At 40.5% G+C, this 15,875-nt stretch overlaps 1 protein-coding gene across 3 annotated transcripts in view; it reads right to left on the bottom strand.

Moving 5' to 3' along the window:
• Positions 1-1,555: 1,555 nt before the first annotated feature.
• Positions 1,556-15,875, bottom strand: part of syk (spleen tyrosine kinase) — an 82,666-nt gene continuing 68,346 nt past the window's right edge. For 2 of the 3 annotated variants that reach the window (XM_034192231.1, XM_034192230.1), the window contains 6 exons: positions 14,027-14,186; positions 12,828-13,037; positions 10,908-11,097; positions 7,921-8,061; positions 3,018-3,130; positions 1,740-1,818 (listed from right to left, as the gene is read on the bottom strand). In XM_034192231.1, coding sequence (XP_034048122.1) covers positions 1,746-1,818; positions 3,018-3,130; positions 7,921-8,061; positions 10,908-11,097; positions 12,828-13,037; positions 14,027-14,186 — 887 coding nt within the window. In that variant the 3' untranslated portion in view covers positions 1,740-1,745. Of the gene's footprint in view, positions 1,819-3,017; positions 3,131-7,920; positions 8,062-10,907; positions 11,098-12,827; positions 13,038-14,026; positions 14,187-15,875 lie in introns of all 3 variants that reach the window. The other variant, XM_034192229.1, reaches the window with a different exon arrangement.

Here is a 15,875-nt window from a genome sequence, read left to right as displayed (position 1 = left end):
AGAAAACCTGCACCCTCATGGCTTTCTGGAACAGGTTGCCTACCCCTGTTGTAAAGGCTTGTAAACATACAGTAGACTGTATGTAAGTCACTAAAGTACAACGTAATATAATGAGGACAACTAGTCACATACAGTGAACTTTGCTTCACCAGATCAACCATAAAAACATCTTTGTTTTGCCCTGGTAATGTCCCTTAGATGTATCTGCCACCTGCTGGTTCATGCTGGAATGATCATGGATTATTTGCACTCAGTGACTTACAGTAATAAGTCACAAGACAGCAGAAATGATTTTGTATGAATTTAGCAGGAACAGAAAAAGACAGCGAGAGACGTTGTCGAGCAGGGTACACACTGAATGTTGTCCGTGAGAGAGAGAGAGAGAGAGACTGCGTTTATTCGCTGAAATGTACCAAATCATTGAAGTAAACTGTTGTTTACTGATTGTTTAACAGCGGTTATGTTCTAAAATGCAAATAACTCACTAATCCACACAAACTCCTGGGGAGGATTTATTGTTTTGTTTTTTAGCCGAAGCACACATCTTCCTTTTTACTGTCTTTCTTTCTCAACCAGGGCTACCCAACCTGCGGCTCATGGGCCACACTCCCTTTGTTTTGGCTCACAGTATGGACCAGTCCCATTTCTCATTCTTAACCTGTCACCAACCACTTGCCCCTTGCTTCTTGAAAGATTGGCATGGGAAAGGGGTGAAAATATTCCCCAAATGAGACAAATTAAACTGTCACATGTACAGTTACATGTGAAAACAGGGCTTTTGTGCAAATCATTTTTTATTACTTTTCTTCTTTTCTATGAAAAACAGTGTCATGGGTGTCTTTGTTTGCTTGTGCATTTTCAGGTACCCTCGTTTGAAGTGCGGTCCTGAAAAAAAATCTTAATTGAAGGTCTGTGTGGCCCGACCCCTTAACCCTGCTCCTCCAACCAAAAGAGTACCGGGAATCTCCCTCCAGCATGAATGCATGAACTGGAGAGTTTAGGGCTAAAAGGATGGAGTAAGGGCGCTCCCTTAGAGATAGGGTGAGGAGCTCGGTCACTCGGGAGGAGCTCGGAGTCGAGCCGCTGCTCCTCCACGTCGAAAGGAGTCAGTTGAGGTGACTCGGGCATCTTTTCCGGATGCCCCCTGGACGCCTCACTGGAGAGGTGTTCCGGGCACGTTCCATTGGGAGGAGGCCCCGGGGAAGACCCAGGACACGCTGGAGAGACTATATCTCTCGGCTGGCTTGGGAATGCCTTGGGGTTCGCCCGGAGGAGCATGGGGGAGGTGTGTGTGGATCGGGAGGTCTGGGCGGCTTTGCTTGAGCTGCTGCCCCCGCGACCCGACTCCGGATAAAGCGGAAGAAAATGGATGGATGGATGGATGGAGTAAGGGGTAGAAATGGGATTGGGCCTATGACCTTTCATCTGAAAACCGACTGAGGGCAGCTTCCTTTGACGTTTCAATAGATTGCGTGCACATTTTGTCCAACACACTTTTTTGTTAAAATGTTACATCTGTAATGACACTGTGACCAACCAAAAAAAAAAAAACAAATTTCATCCTCAAACCACGTAGACTTTATTCTGGTTTCATGTCATTTACATTCCGTGACAAACAGGCAACGTAATAAAATAAATGTTTTCTTTCATTATGCTTAAAATGAAATCAATATTTTACAACCGCATTAGCATGTAATTCATAATCATCTTCACGCATGCAAGTTTGCGTCGTCGCACAATGTCGATCACTGTGCGATGTCGTAATAATATTCCCTCAGCCTTCCCTCCACAACCGTAAATCCAGGCCTCTCATCCGGTCTGCAACAAAGGAAAATACAATCATTACTCCCGATGTCGGAAAAACACAAAACTGGAATAAATGCTGACATAAACAAATACATGTGCATTTATGTGGAAAAAAAGTGAAACATTGTGTCCGACCAAAATATTCTAATGTTTCCAACACTCTGTCCATGTTGGTGACATCACGAGGTTATTTACCCAACAACCAACATGCGCGTTAGTGCACATACAAACCCTGCACTGACTTTATCCTTCTAAATAGGAAATACTTCATTTAATATGGCTGCACATTCATGAAGTGTCCAGCAGGTGCCAGTGTTCAGCATGTGTTCATTTTGATACGGACTCCAGAACGTTTCAAAATGTTGCTGAACACTGTTTCAAGTTTGCTATCACTAATCTGCAGGACTGACTAAAGGTTTTGGCTCCATCCCAGTCGCACGTTCTATCTATTCTTTAATTACAGTTTTACTTTCCTCCACGCAGTGGGCTTCAGGTTTGCTTCCATAGTTTCTAGCATTAGTGTTGCCAACTTAGCGAGTTTGTCGCTAACTTTCGTGACTATTCAGACCCCTCCAGCGATTCTTCTCTTTCTTTTTCAAAAAAACGACTAGCGAGAAATCTAACACCTTTTCCTGGTGTTATTGGAGACTTTTAGAAACTGATGTGAAAGCACATGTTTCTCCTCAATGTGCAGCGGGTGTTTCCATGGGAGTGGGCCCCTCCCCCGTCCCAAAGCACTCCCAGGAGACCGCCCACCTCCCCCGCTCGCACGGAAAAGAAGGCAGACATCCAGCAGCAAGTCACTCCATTTCATTGGCTGAGAGCTCCTTAGTGAGCGCTTCTGATTGGCTCACACAGACACAAGACAATCTGGTTCTCACCTCCATCTTTGTAACTGTGCATGTTTATTTTTCACCACATAAAGTTCTATTCATAAATCGTTTTTGCCCAAGTTCTGTATTTTTTCACCTAGGTCTGGTAACCCAACTCCCCATCCCACTGAACAACCTGCTCTTTTAAGAGAAGAAGACCCTCAAAACAGTCACATATTTATGTGCATTTACAGCCACATTTTATGACCCTGAGGTCCAGCAGATGTCAGTGTTTGATTCCTGCTCAGCTGACTGAGTGAAAACAAAAGCCCATCAACGTGCACGTTAATATTTCTGTGGACCTTGAAGCTTCCTTTTTCGACATAAAGTGTGACTTACTGGTACGTCCAGCATTTCATCATCAGCTCGTGCATCTCTCGTGGACAGTTGGGTGGAGCCTCCATGCGATCTCCCCTTTCTATCATCTGCATGACGTCATTTCCTTTCATTCCCTGTGAATCCAGATCAGCGACACATTCAGGCCAAAGCAGAAAACTGTTCATGTGCTCATTAGATAATGTGAAGGATTCATCAGTGCTGCTTTTCCCCTCAACATAGATTCATTATTTACTCTGATACACATGTAGGAAGCCACTGAAATGAAAGCACGTATGAAACACGCTCATCGGGACGCTTCTTCTCCCGAGCTGTGAAACAACTCAACAGTGTCTGATCTCCCAAATAAACACAGGTTTTATATTTTAGCAGCACTCGTACTAGTACTGATCATTTTATCTATTTTATAAATCTTTTAATATTTTATATCTGTTTGTCTGTCTGTTTATATGTATCCATGTCTGTATTTTTTTTTGTTCCATACTGAATATCTTAGTGCTCCAGTTCCTTCTGTATTTGACCGAGACTATGTATTCTGACCTCTTAAGTCTGCCTAGCCTAGTGAGTGTTCATAGTACTAGTTATTCCCCTTTCTTGGCCATTATAGCATATTCTGACCTCTGACTTTTGATTGGTACCTTTAGGACACTTTAGCTCTTCTTTCCATGTGTTCATTATTAGTTTTTGGAGACTCCTGCATTATCTATACAGCATATATTGATTTCTGAGTTTTGTCTAACATCCCACACACACAGCTGTTATTTTCTCCCTGTGCTCTTCATTATTTGTGTTGCAGAGCCTCCTGTGTTGTTATCTTTGCAACACATGCTAACATCTGAGTTGGCTTAACGCCTCAAGCATAGCTTTGCTACCTTTTTGTTTTGAACATTACTTATCCACCTGTTGAATTCTGAACAGACTGCTCCCTGTTTCACGGAGTTGTGATATGCCCGCGGTAAAAAGACAACAAGCAATCTTTGGTTTATGTTATTTTTCCTGAGGATTCTCAGAAAGTCCTTCCTTCCTGTGCCTTTTACCAAATGTCTGGTGTTCCTGTCCCAGGTCAGCTTCTCCTCTATGTGGACTCCCATGAAACGGAAGTCCCTGACCCTTTCCACGCAGGTCTCACCAATGAGAATGGGCTGGATGTCTGTTTGAACTGTTTGACCACAATCACAAATGTTACATTTGGAGAGGAGTCAACAAGGCCTATGATGAAGGGTACACCCTTCTTACTGTGAAGAGCAGAAGTGGATCGCTGATGTTTTAGGGATGTGTGAGCTACAAAGGCACAAGAAACTTGGTCAAAATCATCAATTTCTATTTAAATTACTAAATGGCAGATGCAGCCCATGAGCTGTTGCCAGGCAGCCCCCATCTTGCTTAGTGTTATTACGCGTCATCAGGCATTAAATACAAATCGATGATGCGCTGACTTAAACTTGGGCTAAAGTGATCTGAAAATGCCGTTTTGTGCAGGTTGCTGCAAGAAGCTGACAAAGGATTATGGACTGAGCTTTCATAAGTGTGTATTATATGCAATATTAATTATGTGGGGAAATATCTAAAATTGATGAATAAAGGTTAGAAAATGATTTAGTTTTTTGTGTCGATCTGTACTGTGTAAAGTAGTGACTTCGATTTTACTGCCTGAATGCTTTGTCATGATAAATATCGCACCATTCGTTTAGTGATTCAATTAGAAGTCTCACTTTCATAAGTCTCAATTTATACCTTTTTAATCAGCCTCGGGTTTTTCTTCATATCAGGTTTTCCATTCTGAGACATTCTGTAACAACAAATTCAAAGAATGGAAATGTTTTTCTCTCAATTTGGTGGGTGACATGACAGTCGCTATATTCTGCTACTAATATAAGAATATACACAAATGAGATTAATTTCTCTATGATATACAGTAGTGTTCAGAATAATAGTAGTGCTATATGACTAAAAGGATTAATCCAGGTTTTGAGTATATTTCTTATTGTTACATGGGAAACAAGGTACCAGTAGATTCAGTAGATTCTCACAAATCCAACAAGACCAAGCATTCATGATATGCACACTCTTAAGGCTATGAAATTGGGCTATTAGTAAAAAAAAAAAGTAGAAAAGGGGGTGTTCACAATAATAGTAGCATCTGCTGTTGACGCTACAAACGCAAAACTATTATTTTCAAACTGCTTTTTAGCAATCCTGTGAATCACTAAACTAGTATTTAGTTGTATAACCACAGTTTTTTATGATTTCTTCACATCTGCGAGGCATTAATGTTGGTTTGGAACCAAGATTTTGCTTGTTTATTAGTGTGCTTGGGGTCACTGTCTTGGTTGAAACACCCCATTTCAAGGGCATGTCCTCTTCAGCATAAGGCAACATGACCTCTTCAAGTATTTTGACATATCCAAACTGATCCATGATACCTGGTATGCGATATATAGGCCCAACACCATAGTAGGAGAAACATGGCCCATATCATGATGCTTGCACCACCATGCTTCACTGTCTTCACTGTGAATTGTGGCTTGAATTCAGAGTTTGGGGGTCGTCTCACAAACTGTCTGCGGCCCTTGGACCCAAAAAGAACAATTTACTCTCATCAGTCCACAAAATATTCCTCCATTTCTCTTTAGGCCAGTTGATGTGTTCTTTGGCAAATTGTAACCTCTTCTGCACATGTCTTTTATTTAACAGAGGGACTTTGCGGGGGATTCTTGCAAATAAATTAGCTTCATACAGGCATCTTCTGTCACAGCACTTACAGGTAACTCCAGACTGTCTTTGATCATCCTGGAGCTGATCAATGGGTGAGCCTTTCCCATTCTGCTTATTCTTCTATCCATTTTGATGGTTGTTTTCCATTTTCTTCCACGCTTCTCTGTTTTTTTTTCCATTTTAAAGCATTGGAGATCATTGTAGATGAACAGCCTATAATTTTTTTTGCACCTGCGTATACGTTTTCCCCTCTCCAATCAACTTTTTAATCAAACTACGCTGTTCTTCTGAATGTCTTGAACGTCCCATTTTTCTCAGGCTTTCAGAGAGAAAAGCATGTTCAACAGGTGCTGGCTTCATCCTTAAATAGGAGACACCTGATTCACACCTGTTTGTTCCACAAAATTGATGAACTCACTGACTGAATGTCACACTACTATTATTGTGAACACCCCCGTTTCTACTTTTTTTTTTACTAATAGCCCAATTTCATAGTCTTAAGAGTGTGCATATCATGAATGCTTGGTCTTGTTGGATTTGTGAGAATCTACTGAATCTACTGGTACCTTGTTCCCATGGAACCAATAAGAAATATACTCAAAACCTGGATTGATCTTTTTAGTCACATAGCGCTACTATTATTCTGAACACTACTGTACTCCATATTCCAGTGAAGTGTTTTCAGATCCTGCTGGAGTGGAGCAACACCATCGGAGTTAACACATTTAAGGGGAAAACTTCAGTACCGACAAAACTGGCCAGCGTGGCTGTTTCGTTTATTTATTTTATTTGAGCACAGCGTAAAAGCGGCGCCGCAGGGTGCAGGTTAAGAGCAATCTTTAATATCTTTATATGGTTGCGAGCATGCAAAGCTCTTACTTTCACCCCTGATTATTTCCCATCTTTAATTTCATAATGAAATAAATTAAGGATCAGAATAGTATCTCGTGTTGTGGGAAGGTACAATGTGTTTATAATGTTTATGTGCGACAAACTGATGGTATTATTTCTTTCTTGATAAAGATAATGACTTCAGTGGTCGCGTTAGTATAAACGAAATTCATAACTCCAGGTGAACTCTTCACAGCATCTGTAGTGGGACTAACAAATTCTTCAAGTCTATTATAAAAACAGTCTGATCCTTTCTGTATTTGTTTGACAAATATTGGCTGTACAAATGTGGGACTGAGTTTGAATAATGTAACCAGCACAGTAATAAAACGGAAAAATGCAGATTTATGGTGAAACTCTTGAAAACTTTGATCATCTCCATTGACTTTTATTTATGTCTAGTTGTTACAAGTTACACCTAACCAAGAGACGCCACTCTAGCAACAGCCAGCGAATGAGCGGATCGCCCCTGTCCTCCATCTAGTGAGTAAATAGAAATTGATGGGTCAAAAATTGATGGCAGAATGAGTGGCAGCTTGTTATCAGAAATACTGGTGAAAATTTGCACTCATCAGCCCGGAACCTTAGCATGAGACGTACTTGGACAACACAGACAACAATCCAAAACACAAGGCCAAGCCGACCCTGTCATTGCTACAGCAGAAAAAAGTGAAGGTTCTGGAGTGGCCATCTCAGTCTCCTGATTTCAATATCATTGAGCCACTCTGGAGAGATCTCAAATGTGCAGTTCATGCAAGACAGCCCAGGAATTTACAGGAACTGGAGGCTTTTTGCCAAGAAGAATGGGCAGCTTTACCATCAGAGGAAATAAAAAGTCTCATCCACAGCTATCACAAAAGACTCCAAGCTGTCCTTGATGTTAAAGGGTGCAACACACAGATTAAGAACAGGAGTATGTAAACGTTTGATCAGTGTCATTTGGGTAGTTTCTGTTGTCATTATGATTTAAAAAAAAGCACAGCTGATTGACAATAAATGGCTTCACACAATCACTAACCATGAGTGAAAAAAAGATTTTGTGTTATCATTCATAGTCTCTGAAAAAAATGGCAACCCCCCCCCCCCAAAAATTCTGCCAGGGTATGTTAACGTTTGAGCACAACTGAAAATGTCTGAAACAAGGTGTGAAAGGCGAAACAAACTGGGCTCTAACACTGACCGTTGTGGGATTCCACATGACAACAAGAGTGAGCAAATGAGGCCTAAGGCCATGAATGAATGAGTGTCAACGTGTTGTCAATTGTTGTTTGAAAAACGGATAGTGTGTGTAGATTCACACCTTGTATGGCTTCTGTCCGTAGGAGTAGGCCTCCCACATCAGCACCCCGAAGCTCCACACGTCACTTTTTGATGAGAATTTGAAGTAGTTCATACACTCGGGAGCGTACCACTTCACTGGCCACTTCCCATGACTCTTAGCCTGAAAGACAAACACATGGAGTTTGTCTTTCTCCTCACTTCCTAGACTAGTTTATAGGAAGAGGAGTTAATGTTTTTTGTTTGTGTTTATTTTGGGGGGAAAAAAACAACTGGGTAAAAATAAAGAGTACCACTTCTTCCTTTGTCATTTCATGAATTTATCTGGGGGGGGGGGAGACTACAAAAACTACAAAAAACTAGTGGAATGTCCATGAATAAATAATCACAATGTAGCAGCTGTTTACTCGGTCCCTCTGTCCAATGACACATCTGCTTCAGAACACTGTGAGGAGACGCCATTATTTAAATCAGGATAAGACCCGTCACAGGAAACACCAGCCAAAATGTCCAAAATGTGGACTGATTGTTCATAAGACTGAATCGCATCGGGTGAAATGAAACCCAACGTGATGTTGATCTCATTCACCCGATGTGATTGTGGATGCTGAAAGATTTTCAGTGTTTTTTTTTGTGAAAGGTACACACTAAGTAACGACTTTCTAGGTGATCCTGTGCTCATAACAGTAGGAGGGCGGGGCTGGTTGATGGCAGTCAACTCAGAACATGGCGCCATTTTGGTTCCAACTGCGCTGAACTACTGAATGAACCCTTTAACGTTTTCAACATTTTTTAAATAATTTAACCAGATACAGCAAAACACATCCAGGTACAGGTACTGTCAAAATAAATATAAATAGTTAAGCTACCAAATGTATATAAATTTACAATTTATGATGATTTATTTAATTAATTTAAAGCCTGATTATGCAGCTGCAGCTCTGTAACCCCGTGGCGGACGGACATTTTATTTCCGATGTGAGTGAAAATCCGTTGTAACAAAATCTGTTATATATGGGTGTTTATTACATTGAAAAAAATACAAAAACTTATACAAAAATGTGACTGTGAATAGCTGGTTTATACGATGACGGTTTAGGTGAGTTTTACTTACATGGGACGGAACAATAAATTTACCTCTCAAAGCTTTGACGATGATGTCAGCTTCCATCCCACACCGGTTAAATATTTTCCAAAATTCTTCTGTTCGATCTGAAGGGAATCTGTACATCTTGAAGCCTTGTTGTTTATTTGTGCCTCCAACACACAATACCCGTCATTTTCACAAATAAATAATAAATAGCTGGATTTCCATGCAGACAGACATTAACAGTGAACGCTATTTTGGAACCAAGATGGCACCACGAGTCATGTGACCAGTTTTTCAACTCGTCCACGTCGCCAACCATGGAAATGGAGACCTGGAATGGACGTCACGTGACTAGCGCGTGCCGCACGGAGGCCATTACTAAGGGTGGAGAGAGACCTTGACCTGTTAAACAGAATCGAAATGAGGGGAAAAAAGGGCAGCCAGTGTTTCACCTCAACTGCACCAACGACAAAAACAAATTCTCTAATATAAAATGAACTGTACAAGAGCCTTAATGTAATTATGTTAAACAATGTCTATTTAAAGTCATTAAGTCACAATTTAATATCAATATACTGAACTATAACTCCACGCCATAAGTTTCTTTTCATTAAGCTGCGTTCACAGGCGGAACAAAAATGTTTTTGTTGTTATATGATATGTACATGATGGTCACAGGCACATTAATTTTAACAGTGTGGTTGGAGGGGATAGAGTAGGTGCTTTTTACCCTGCACTGAGGGTCAAAAGTCATAAATTCTGAATGCTTATATCTACTTGGAATAAAAATCCTAGTAAAAAATCATAATGTTGGTCATTAAAAGACTAGCATAATATTACAGTGGAAAAAGTAGCAAGGTAATGACCACAATGGCAAGGCATACTTCAGATTTATTTTAATACATAAGGATTTTTATCCAGGCATGTAGGGGTTCATTAGAGCTTTTAATCACTTGAATACAACTTACAAGGCGTCATTTATAAAAATCCATCGAAGAATTGATGACAGGGAAAAAAAACACAGTAAATTCCCCAAATTTCACACTTTACATAAAACATTTTTTCTACCCAGACATGTATGGGTTCATTAGAAAGAGCAGTTAAAGGGCTTTAAAACAAGCCTACCTTTATTAAAAATCTGTTTACAAATAGCGACAATAGAGAAATAAAAAGCAGCACATTTGTCATAATTTCCCACATTTTTGCATTTACATAAAGTTTTTTTTCACCAACACATGCATAGGTTCATTGGAAAGAGCTTTCAAATGGCTTTAAAACAAGCCTACATTTATTAAAATCCATTAAGAAATAGCGACGCTAGTGCAAAAAAAAGCGGTCAGTTTATTATTGATGATCTGCACATCTCCACCCTTAGTAATGGCGCCGCCCTGTCCTGAGTGACGCTAGTAGATCGAGGCGCGCACGTCCATTCCAGGTCTATATTTCCATGGTCGCCACTCTTTCAATTAAGGAAAAACGACTCTTCGGGCTTTGGGTTTTATGACACCACACCTTTCCTTCAGTGATGTCAAGAACAGAACCTTTAAGAAATCTTAACTACTGAAATGATTCAGAAAAAAAGAGATTTGAAACAATCAAAAAATCTTGCAACAGTGCCACCTAGTGACCACCAGCATGCTTCATTTGATGTGAAATTAAAACACTTGGATTTGGTGTGGAATTTTACCTGAACTTTGTATATATTAGTTAATTACTGTTAATGTTAGTAGATTGAAGAGGTTTCACCTCTTCTGGAAAATCTCTCCTGCTTTGGATAATATTTTGTTCACCACAGAGATGAAAATCAAGTCCAGTTTAGTACGCTGACATGACATCTTCCTTTTGATAAGGACGTGTCCTCCTGCAGAGGCTCCCTTGCTCCTCCACACACAGTAAGAGTGTAAAACACGACCTGTTACCTTGTAGTAGTTCTGTTCCTCGCCGATGGCTTTGGAGAGGCCGAAGTCGCTGATCTTAGCGTAGTGCTGAGTGACCAGCAGCACGTTCCGAGCAGCAAGGTCCCTGTGGACAAAGTTATGCTCCTCGAGGTACTTCATCCCCATCGACACCTGGTGCACCAGCTCGGTGATGTTCTTCATGGTGGTTTGCCTGCAGATGATCCGTAAACAGTTTAACCACATTCACCAAAAAACCCAGAATGGATCACAAACATATTCAATCATTCTTCTTTCAATTGGACTTAAACAATGTCCATCTAACGATGTGTTTTACTGACTTTTAAACACTTCTGGGCCTCCAAATTCTTGAATGGAAGCCAGTGGCTGCTAATAGAAAAAGATGCACCTTTTTTCTCTTCTATCAGCTCTTTTAGATTTTGAAATTTGGAATTGAAATTTGGGAACTTTAAATTGTCTTGATTCCTCACATGCACTGCAACAAACACATAAAATTGTTTCAGAAAAGCTAAAAAAAAAACTACCAGGGTCACAATTATGAGCCCCCTGATGCTCAGAGTCAGTTGTGTGTCAGCCTGCAGTCATTTCATGGACTTTGGTCTTCAGTTCACCCCACAGATTTTCAATGGGATTCAAGTCAGGGCTTTGTGCAGGACAGTCAGTAACATTCACTACGGTCTTCTGGGGGTAGTTCTTCACACGTTAGAAGATGTTAGAAGATAAAGTGATGACCCAGACTCAGTTTTGCTGCTGACTGCTTGAGGCTTTCTTCCAAAATCATCTCATATCTTTCTTTCTCCATGATTCCTTCCACCTTGAGGAGATCTGGCCAAAGAACTCTAGTTTAGTCTCATCTGACCAAAGGACATGTTTCCAGTTTGCATAAACTGTCTCCAGGTTGCCCCCAGCATACTTCAGTCTGGCTTGAAGGTGTATCTTCTGCAGAAGTGGAGTTTTTCTTGGTCCTCACAGTCTATTCCTGTCCAGGGCTGTACTGAGTGTCTTCTTTGAGACTACAATTCCCGACTTGGCTGAGTCATTCACGAGTGTCCTGACAGTTGCTCTGAGAAGTTCAAACATGTCTCTCACTAGTTTTCTTTGCAGAGTTTTTGAAATCTTTCTCTTGATGGGATGTTAATGCTGTTGTTTGTGTGCAGCCTGATCAAACGGTCTCAATGTGAACTCTCTGAAATTTTGCAACATTTTTGCAGGATTTGAAACCTCCACACACAAATTAAAGTTGGTCTATTCACATCCAGCAGATGGCAGTGTTCTATGCATTTTGACCGCTGAGGGGGAAAAGAGAGCAGATCATCTGAATTTCGGCACGTGTCTGTTTAACGCTCAATCCATCAAAATTATCGCACTACTTTAAAAAAATATGTGCAATATCATATTTTCACTTTGCAAAACTGACAGGGTTGCCGTTAATTTTGATAAACTGTCCAGAATTAGTTGGTGTCAAATGAAACCATGAGTGAAAGGGGCTTTGCACTTCATGTCTCCTGCCCACTGTCGAAGTCAATGCACGTTTGAAAGTAAATTACATTTTTTTTCTTCTGTACAATAGCAGCTGGCAGCCGGTCTGCCCCCTTCTGCTGGGGAGGACTTAACTCTCACAGCGGTCTGATTATTGCAAAACACATGGAATGAACTTGCAGGATTTTAGGCTTTACACGTTTCTGACCGTTAAGCTTTACTCACTATGCCAGCAAAAAAAAAAAAAAAACACTGAAAGTTAGCGGAACTAAATTTAGCAGAAGTTAATTGGTCAGCTGATGGTTTTCAAAGTTAGCTGAAATGCTAATCTGCTAATGAAAAAGTTAGCTTCGCTAATTAGTGACTTAGCGCATTAGTGAAACTGTGCCCGCCACTGCTAACATCATGAGAGAGGCTCGTTATGCAGAATAATGGAGCACGTACTTGTTTTTCTGCAGGAACTTGTGGAGGGGTCCGAGCTCGGCCAGCTCCATGACCAGCATCAGGTTGTCTGCGTCGCATATGCCGATCATGCGCACGATGTAAGGATTGTCCAGCTGTTGCATGACATTTGCTTCCCGCAGCATCTCCTCGCGCACTGCGGGGTTTTCATTGTCGTTCTTGAGGATTTTCACGGCCACTTGTTTCTCTGTCCTGATGTACAAGAAGAGAAAGAGTGTGAGGTTGACTGTGTATATTTACACAAGGGCCCCATCTGAGCACAATAAACCACTCTAACAAAAACATTAACAGCATATATATATATATATATATATATATAAATTACAGTAAGCAAACAGATTCAGTAAAATATTTACTTATTACCTCTCAAGTGAATATGAACAGATTTCAGTACATTTTGGTAGACTCTTACATGACCTCACGTCATCTAAGAGTTATTACATTTTGGTATAGATCCATATCAAAAGGTGGATCTTGCCTTTGATTTTTGATCTCTGATCCTGATTCCTTTGATCCTCTAATTATGTTTGCTGATTTGTTCAGAATCTAGCATCAAAGTTCAGGATCCACTCTCTGACTCCTTTTATTTTCAATTACAGGATCCAAGCAGACAAACTGCAACAAAGATGTAACTTCCCTGGTGAGTTTCACAGATCAGTGATCAGGATACAAGGTGAGTGTTTAGCAATCAGAGTCTATGGTTAGGATCAAAGACTCCAATGAAATGTGGTGTGGTAGGCCTTGAATTCAGGAAGAGGTATTCAGTATTGGTGTTGCTCTGGATCAAGGGGTGAATCTGGGATTTGAGCCCTGTTTAGGCTCATATACCTGCAATCAAGATCCTTTTCAAAGGTCAGAATCAAAGCTTGATGAAGAGGATCAAAGGTCAGGGTGAAAAATCAGCAACTAACAATGAGTGATGAAGATAAGATCAGTATTACAGGTCAGCAGTCAAGACTTGAGAACATTAGAGAAGGCCAGGCCAGGTCTGTCCGGTTCCTCATCCTCTACACCACAGATCCTCCTTGGGTCCTGGATGGCAACCACCCAGACAGACAAATGATCCATCACCATGTCTTGAAAGTAACATGCCACAGTAAGCTGCAGGGCCCGTGCAATCTGTTTGAGGTCTCTTCTGGGGTCAGAGTGTTGTTGGTGTGATGAGGGTTGTGATTGCATACTTCCTCATCTTGTAGGTGCCTCTCATGACTGTGCCAAAGTTCCCTGAGCCGAGTTCTCTGTCCTCGAGGAAGAGATGAGAACGGTCTACTGTGGAGCTCCTCAGCTCGTCTGGGTCTGCATATGGACTTTCATAAACCTCTGTGTCCATCGGCATGGCCTCTGAGCAACAAACAGGGGTTTGAGGTTATATACATTCATATGTAAAAAAAAAAGAAAAAAAGTTGTACATAAAGATGCCTTACTATATTATTATTATCATTATTGTTACATGTGATTTAAAAAAATTAAAGGTGCAGTCCCTTTTGATTTTACACAAAACTGAAAACATTTATTTTCTACCAAAACCAATGTTTTCAGTTATAAAGTGCAATTATTTCTGTGGTACATCACAAAATTACAGCAACTTTTAAAGCTCTACGGCCTCTGCTTTAGTTTTTTTACCATTTAAGTGATAAAAACAATTTTCTTTGGCGCCATTATGAATTTAATCCTCAGCATTCAGCGATCCGATGCCATGACCTACATCGCAACATCATAGATCCCCCACTGATCTGCACCAGTATGCTGGGAAGCACATGATGCTAGCCAATTGGTGTAAAGAGCCATCTTATTTTGGTGTAAATCTTAATGTGTTTGTCATATAATTTGTAAACGTTAGCAAGAAATAAAAACTTTGAAACCTAAAAATGCTGTTTTTGAAAACAGCACCTCTGAATTGATTTACAAGACATCTTATGGATATTGGTGTGTACACGCCAATATTGTGTGTATGCGCAAGCGTCAGGTCTCAGGTCATCCCAAGACCTCATGCATGTGCACGCATGCCTCCTTCTGCAGTCTGTCTACATGACAAAAGACAATACTCGCCATAGAATTCCCCCTGGTGTTCTCTTCATTAAAATGAGCTGTAGTTTTGAAACATGTTACAAAAATAAACTGACATTATCATGCTTGGATTTTGGTAGAAACTAAATTTTGTCTGTTTTATGAAATTTGAAAAGCCGTACAGCTTTAAGGCTGGGAAAGGATTTATTTTGGGGGGATTCCACGGCATGGTGGTTTTGCTCCCTTGGGATCTTGCAGATGATACGGTGGAAACATCTGTGTGCATGGCTGCATTCAGCGGACCCTGGGAATTTCTGACTTTCAATTTGGAAAAAGAGATACTCAGAGAGTCTAATAAACCTCTGAGGAAATGGTACTCTCCCCGCTGACTCATTTTAGAAATCAGGTAACAATGGTGTCACTGTAACTAATGTTATCATTGGCCACGGACACAGCAGACCTGTGTGGGTGTTGTCTTACCTGTCCAACACATATCCAGCAAAATATTTGTATAAAATATGATGTCCAGATTTTATCCAGAGTTGTCTTTATCTCTTTCTATTTACATTTAATGCCATTTTTGGAGGACTTACAGTCATAACTGCCTTTCTTCCTAGCGCCATGATGCTAACACTAGCATATTGTAGCATAGTAGTGCTGGTTGACCCTCTATACTACTGTCAAAGCACACAATTTGAGGGTCGGAAAACAAAACCCTACAGTGTTATCTACATTGTAACCACAAAATGTGGCATCTTGTCCCCAGTATTTTAACCCACATGGGTCAAAATTCTAAACTGTTCCAAAATAAGGCAAATTTTTTGATCATATTGCAGATATACGACTACTAATCCTTTATTTGAATACTAAGGGACAAAGTTATAGTGGTGCCGAAGGATATCCGTTTTATAACTTAAATGGTAAAAAATAAATAACAGACTGCAGCTTTAAACATGTCAGTTGAAATGGGAAACTAAACCTTTTTATATGACGGTTTTTCTTTTAATTTGCCGTTATGTGAGT

This window comes from Thalassophryne amazonica, chromosome 17 (genome assembly GCF_902500255.1).
Source record: "Thalassophryne amazonica chromosome 17, fThaAma1.1, whole genome shotgun sequence".
NCBI classification, from domain to species: domain Eukaryota; kingdom Metazoa; phylum Chordata; class Actinopteri; order Batrachoidiformes; family Batrachoididae; genus Thalassophryne; species Thalassophryne amazonica.
This window is presented reverse-complemented; position numbering and strand designations above follow the sequence as displayed.